The following is a 7881-nucleotide window of genomic DNA, read 5'->3' on the forward strand; positions in this document are numbered from 1 at the left end:
ACAGTCGGTTTCATCTTTAACGAAAATGAGAAAATATGAAACCCGTAGTATATAATTAACTTATCTTTATTACTTACTTATCTTAACTTTAATCCTACTTTTATTAATCATGTTTGCGACCGATGATTGCGATAGTGTGCCGATAGGACAAAATAACTTACATTATAAAATCTTTAGTTTAGTGTGTGGTGTGCCACAGGTAGGTACCGTGTAGACTGTAGTGTTATTGATATATTTTAGTACCTATACGCATTTTATTTACACTAAAAATGCCCAAAGTAAAATGTTCCAATTCTGCTCGACTACACAAATTTATTTTGGAGTTTGGCGAGGATGTATTTTCAACGGACGGGTTAGTGATGTTATGTAAAATATGTGGAGTCAAAATTGCATCAGAAAAAAAATTTACATTAAAACAACACATCGTAAGCGGAAAACATGTAAGGGCATTACAACGCAAGAAAACTCAAGAAAAGGCGACAACACAAATATTTATCTCAGACACAAAAAAATCATCGTTCAATGAAGAACTTTGTCAAGTATTTTTATCATCAAATATACCATTAAATAAATTAAACAACGTAGAATTTCGAAGTTTTCTTGAAAAATATATCAAACATGATATACCAAATGAGTCTACGTTACGCAAAAATTATTTAAATCAATGTTACATTAATACAATAGATCAAATCAGAAAATATGTTGCGAATAATAAAATATGGGTTTCAATTGATGAAAGTACGGATACAGATGGACGATATGTCGGCAATGTAATTATTGGGACACTGGAAGTTAATAAACTCGGTAAAACGTTTTTACTTAACTGCGAAATTTTAGAAAAGACAAACCATTCAACAATTGTTCAATTATTCGAAAATTCTATGCTTTTATTATGGCCAGAAGGCATAAAACGAGAAAATATTTTGCTTTTTGTAACTGACGCTGCACCTTACATGATAAAAGCTGGAAAAACTATAAAAGTATTGTATTCAAAATGCCAACATCTAACGTGTTTGGCACATGCGTTACACCGAGTTGCAGAAGAAATCAGAGGCAAATTCCCAGATGTAAATGATCTTATATCAAATTGTAAAAAGATTTTTCTTAAATCACCTTATCGTATTCAACGTTTTAGAAGTATTCTACCGGGAGTTCCATTGCCTCCCGAACCTATTTTGACTAGGTGGGGTACGTGGCTATCAACAGTTAACTATTATTGCGAAAACTACGATGGTCTTAAATCAGTTATTTTCGAATTAAATTCTGAAGATGCAATTAGTATAACAAACGCTCAACGTTTATTTGAAAAATCAAATTTAGAAACCAACTTAATTTATATAAAAGCTAATTTTGGCTTTTTATCAACGGAAATAACTCGTTTAGAAACCAATGGATTATTATTAACTGAATCTCTTAAAATTATACAGAACGCTGAAAAATCATTGGAAAATGTGCCAAACCATGTCGGAGAAATTATTAAAAATAAAATGAAGTGTGTTTTGAGTAAAAATCCGGATATCAAAACAATAGTGAAAATTGCTGAAATACTTGATGGAAATGAAACTTCAAAAGACAGTTTACCAGCTGAACTAACAGCAGATGAATGTGTACATTTTAAATATGCACCCATCACATCTGTTGATGTTGAACGAAGTTTTTCGGCTTACAAAAATGTATTATCCGACAACCGACGCAAGTTTCTATTTGAAAACCTTAAAAAAACCCTTATCGTTCAAGTCAATCAAGAGAGTACGTAAAAAATAACTTAAGTATAAATAATAATAAATTTAATTTACATCTATATTATTTTCAGAATTGTATCAAAAGTAACACAAAAGAAAGCAGTGACAATAAATATACGCATTTGTATGTACATCTATGTTTTTAATTTCAAAATATCATATTTTTGTATATAAGTTTAAAGTTATAAAAGAAGTTGTAAATTAATTTAAAATACATTTTTCATTAGGAATACAATTTTAAAATGACATGTTTAATTTTTTTAAGGGCATATTTTGATATTTATTGTGCATATTTGCATGCATTTTTTAGTGTTTTTAACGTCATAAACATCCTAACCCTAATGATTACCTATCGGTAATTTTGTAATATTATAGCATTGCAATTTGCATAAGTATAATTACTAGCAGGTAAAATATAATATTATTCGTTCAATTTGTATTACATTTTATAGGTTTGTATTTTATAAAAATTTGCCGCCAGCGTCAAATCGACTATATACATTACGAACGTCTAAGATGTTTGGTCTTGGAATTGGTTGGTCGATCATAATGAAATATCGACTGAGAACTTGGCATTTTCATATTGTTCCTTATCCCATTGGCCATTTTACACACCGAGGATTTTGTTGTACAGTATCGGCGAACAATGTACTTGAATTATCCCCGAAGCCTTCAAACCTCGAGGAGTGTACCCAGTCATCTTTGGTTATCCATGTGTAGCCGCGTAAGTAACTTTGTCATAAACGCTAAGTTTACACGCCGTTAGGTACCGCAATTTTCTAGATTAGTCATTTTAGATTGGCATCCTTTGTGGTGTAACAAAACGCATATATAGTTTATAGGTTTACTTGAAAATCTGGAAGTTTACGAAATCCCAATCCGTCATTTATAACCATCAATATCGGCAATATCGTGACCTAACGTAGTTATAGCCTGCGATTGTAAGGTATATTAGGTAGGTAAATGCAACCAAAACGTGTCGATTGAATGGAATCTATGAAACGACTAGATCCACCAAACAATATTGTAATATTTATAGTTTATACTGATGTCTGATATGAAGTCAGGATCTCAGGGAGAGTTCTTGCATTACTTGTATGTCGAGGAATATTATTATAGTACCATTGCTGAACAGTTTCCTCCCTCAAATTATTCAAACCAACTCATATTATAGGTACTTTCATAGTTTCATATCATTTACTTATCATCCCATATCTTGTATAGATTGTAAATTATATCTTTTCAATAAAAAAATTAATATATAGGTTTAATATTTATTACAACGTATTCAAGAGCGTTTTTAACATTAGCAGTTGCTTTTTATTTTGTACCTATGCATAAAGTATTTGAAAGTATTAAATTATTGTTTTTAATAAATAAATATTATTAGATAAGTTTAATAGTTAACATTTTATTCTCGCTTAATTTAACAAGACGTAAAGTTAAAAATGTTTGTACAAAAATATCGTTAAATAAACAATAATTAAACATAGAAACAAAATTAATGTTTATAAACCGATTTACCATTATTTTATGAACATGCTAAAGAGTTTACTTAAGTCCACAAGGGTGGCTGGACGATCAAAAGGAAAGAACAATGAGAAATTATTATATAATAAGAATTTCATACTTGAAATATTAAAAATAGCGATATAAAAGTTAAAACTTTGTGTTGAGATAATTTTAGATTATACTAAGCCAGTACCTACCTATATAGGTAGGTAGTCATTTTCGTGACGAATCTAAGTTGGAATCTACTTATTATTTATAGTAAAAACAAAGTAAAATAAATCGCTTGAAAATAAAACAAATACATATAATATAGTTGTTTATTTTATTTTATTTTTTTGTTATTTATAATTCAATTTTTAGACTGAAACAGTAACCTTGAGCTTTCTCATACAAATCTATAGACTGTAATTAAACTATACTCCAACTCGCATATTCAGTTGAACAAGATATAATATTGTCTATATGACTATATAATACAGATTTATTAACAAATAAGTATAATTATTTTTCCTGTTGTATTTATAATTAAAACAAACCGGGTTTGTAATTTAAAAATGTAGTAGGACTAGTAAGATAAGTGTACCTACTACCTAAACAGAAAAATTAAAAATATATAGGTAGATATAATGGAGGACAGAAGGTCGTCTAGTTGTATGGAAGACATTCGTATAATATTTTTAGTTGATCGTGTTTAAATTATTTTATTTAATCTGGTTTATATTATTTCATTAGTTGAATTTATCAAAATGTTTGTTAGACTTTTTTGTTGGAGTTCTTTATTAATATTATTTCCTCAAATAATTGAAACTACAATAGTTTATAAATGTGGAACAAGTAAGTTTTTCGTAAATTTTTAATAGACGTTACACAAATAATTATTTTATTATTAATACGGTTATAATTGCCTAATAATTTTTATATGATTCAATGTGTACCTATACCAATACAATTTCGATGCAATTTTACAATGCTTCTCATATTATTTAATAACTATAAATTATGTATATTATTTATAATAATTATCTGAACATTTCTTGATTAATTGTTAATTCATTTTTTTAAAAATTAAGTTTTTTTTTCAAAAGTACATCTGTACATTCATAAATAGGCTAAATCAGTTAGTTATAACTTTTAAATTATAATGAATAACGATAAATAGATACGGACCTGAAATTTATTTTTGTTTATTTTTAACTGTTTATGGGCAGGAACGCTAAGAGCTCAATTAATTAATGATGAATGGTGGTTTGTTTTAGTCCGACCTATCAGAAAAGGTCTCTTTTGAAAATTGTTTTTTGAAAAATATGTTCAGCGTTCTAATAATATTACCTATGTATTTATGTATAATGTATAAGAATTATCAATTTGGATCAATTTAATAAAATGTCGATTTATTTTATAATAAAAATTAAAAAGCTGTTCTTGAAGAATAATAGAAGGCACTTGTTTGTTATCACTCTGCCACAAATTTTTTTCTAGGTTAAAATTTTTTCACCTTGATATCTTGATGTCAACATTCTTGATGTAAAATTGCAATATTCATTATCAATATTTCCTAGTATTTCGATATCTTACATGAAGATTAGTATTTTGTGATCTATTTAAAGAAAGAGAGTAAATATTTTAAATTGTATTTTATTATATAATAAATTATAATTATGTATTAGTTAATCTATGGGCCACTGGGTTAGTAGGCCATACCAGTCTGGACCTGAGTGTGTCGCCATTTTTATGGATTTAAATTAGGGTGTCATCATACAAAAAAGATAGAGAATCATTGAATAATAGAACATTAATATAATAATGCAATAAAAAAACTGACAGACATACTAAACATGCTTATTTATTAATTGAAAAAAATCCTTTAAAATATTTATTGTGAAAGAAAAAATACCAATAGCATGTTAGAATGAATTTTTCAATTAAAAACAAATAAATCTGACTATTTTCAAATCAAAATATAATATTCAACTTAATAATTTTTTAGTTTTATTTTTATTGGTTATAATTGATTTAAAAAGACACATAATAGGTTTCATTTATATTTTTTTTAAGATAACTTTTGTAGGTAGAAGTATATTATATTATAATATTATCTTGTTGTCAGCACACTAATATTTTTCAGGTAGATCACTTAAAGATATTGTAAAGTAGTTTAGTAGCTTTTTAAAATATAATTCTTAAACTCAATATCATATAAATTTTTTCAGTTATTTATAAATTTAAATGTAAGCCCTCAGAAAACTTACTAACTCAAGAGAAGAAGACCCTATGACCAAAGAGAGCAACAACTGCTACCGTCTAAGACAATACAACACATTCTTAGATATAATTGTTAATTTAAACCTATTATTTTTATTATATTGTAATTATGTAAGAAAAAAAATTATTTGTATATACAAATCAGTAGACTTAATAGAAACTAATGATAAATGTTATAAATCATAAATAAACCACGATTCAATGAATGACACATTAGAAATATACTGTATATATTAATAGTTACACACCATTGATACCTATTTCTTTTTAGGAAATCGAGAAATTTTAAATAATGTAAACGTAACAATTGAAAATTGTACTACATCAAGATGTTCATTAAAACGAAATAGTACTGTGCATATAGAAATTAAATTTAAGCCAGGTTTGTATAAATAATAATATATATTAACTATAGTTTATTTGTTATACAATTTAGTAACTTATACTAAAAGCATTTATTTATTTAATGATTATCAAAATATAACACATATATTTACTTTCTGTAAATTATACAGGCAGAATATAAATTAAATTAAAATAAAATATGATGGTATACATTTTATTTATATATGTTAGATAATGAAATTTTCTAGAGCTTAAGTGGTTTCAAAATTGAATTATGCCAACAGAAAAATACTACATTAGATTTTGGGACTTATTAAGGACGTTAATATTTTTTGTTGAAAAACACTGTTTACAATTAAATTTATTCTTATTGTATAAACTTTTTGTGGAAATATTTTAAATGTTTTACCACCTTAAATTCTTAAATTGTAAAAACTTCCACTCATAATGTTCAATCTCTTTAAATATTTTACCTAAACAAAGAAGTAACTAATTATACAAGTAATACTCACTGCAAAGATGAAAACCATAAATTAATTAAAAATCGATATATTCATTAATTTTTATCCTTGGTAATACATAGCTTATAAGTTTTGTTATCTTATTTTTAATCTAACAATTGTATTTTCATTATATTCCTGTCAACAAAACAAATATTAGTGATAATTATTTAATTTATATAAGTAGGCCTGACTCGTTTAATACTAAAAAAATAAATAAATAAGTTTATAATTACAACGATAGTACTTAATGTATTGAATCATCATCAGCTTGTAAAACTTTGTTTATTTCAATTGAAGTAATTTAAATTAATCAATGTTAACTGTAATTGTTATGAGATTGAAAATATATTTTTAGTATCATACTCGTAAAATTGGTGGCTCATGTTCCAGAACATTTAAAATAAATCAAAAAATATGATATATTAAATATTTGCATTACTAAGTACACATAAAAATGCATTATAATACCTATGTATATATTTTATTTTTAGAATTCAATATAAGGGATTTAATTGCAGAAGTGCATGGTATAGCATTAAATATACCAATACCCTTATTAGGAGTAGATAATAAAAGTGTATGCAATAATCTCTACGAAGAAAATGGAACAAATAGAAAATGTCCTCTACTTAAAGGTAGTACATATGTTTATAAAGACGAGGTATATATAATCGAAGCATATCCTAAGGTAAACTATATATTTAGAAATCTTCATAAAAATACTCACTATTATTATTTTCAGTTTAAAGTAGATATACATTGGAGTTTAAAGGACCCCATCTCAAAAAATGTTGTTACTTGTTTTGAAGCACCAGCAAAAATCGTTGATTAATTTTCAATTGTATTTTTTTTTTAATTTTAATTAAAAATAAATAAACAAATATAGTTTGATCATCTATTGAACACTTGCATGTATACAATAATGTAATATATAAATAAAACTAGTTATAAATATTTAAAAAACCACACTTAAATAATTTTAGAAAAAATATTGCAATCATTAGAAATAACGTAACATAAAACATTTAAATAATGTTTAAATAACAGTAATAATTTTACATTTTAAAAGCTCTTAAATTTAATGTTATATTTTTTACTTTAATTAATCAAGAGAAAAAAATACAAACATACTTATATATTAAAAAAAAAAAAAAAATTACAAATTATAAATTCTCTTATGTCCTTATATAAGATATTATAGTTTTAACTTTTTATGCGTTTATAAATGATAGTTATAATTTTTTTTTTTAAATATATTTCATTACAATATTTAGCTTGCATTATGATTCTTATTTGTTTACTTGGTAAATTATAAGTTTTATGGAGTATGTTATAAGATTCAGGACTATTATTCTATTAACATTTAATAATGATCACATTATTGATCATGAAAAAATATTAGAATAAGACTTAAATTTTAAAATTTTTGAAGATGTTGCTAATTAAGTGAATTCTCTATCAAGTTATTTTAATCATTGTAAATTTGTATTTTTTACTGTAATATATTTTATGGACTG

The 7881-nt window shown here is 25.3% G+C and overlaps 1 protein-coding gene across 1 annotated transcript; it reads left to right on the forward strand.

The window, feature by feature from the left end:
- Positions 1–4000: 4000 nt before the first annotated feature.
- Positions 4001–7343, forward strand: LOC112602845 (ecdysteroid-regulated 16 kDa protein-like). Its single transcript, XM_025351170.1, has 4 exons — positions 4001–4088; positions 5788–5898; positions 6856–7052; positions 7107–7343. The coding sequence occupies exons 1-4, from the start codon at positions 4001–4003 to the stop codon at positions 7194–7196; spliced, it is 486 nt and encodes a 161-aa protein (XP_025206955.1). The 3' UTR covers positions 7197–7343.
- The last annotated feature ends 538 nt before the right edge of the window (positions 7344–7881 follow it).

This window comes from Melanaphis sacchari, unplaced genomic scaffold, assembly GCF_002803265.2.
Source record: "Melanaphis sacchari strain LSU unplaced genomic scaffold, SCAv2.0 Contig91_pilon_pilon, whole genome shotgun sequence".
Taxonomy (NCBI): domain Eukaryota; kingdom Metazoa; phylum Arthropoda; class Insecta; order Hemiptera; family Aphididae; genus Melanaphis; species Melanaphis sacchari.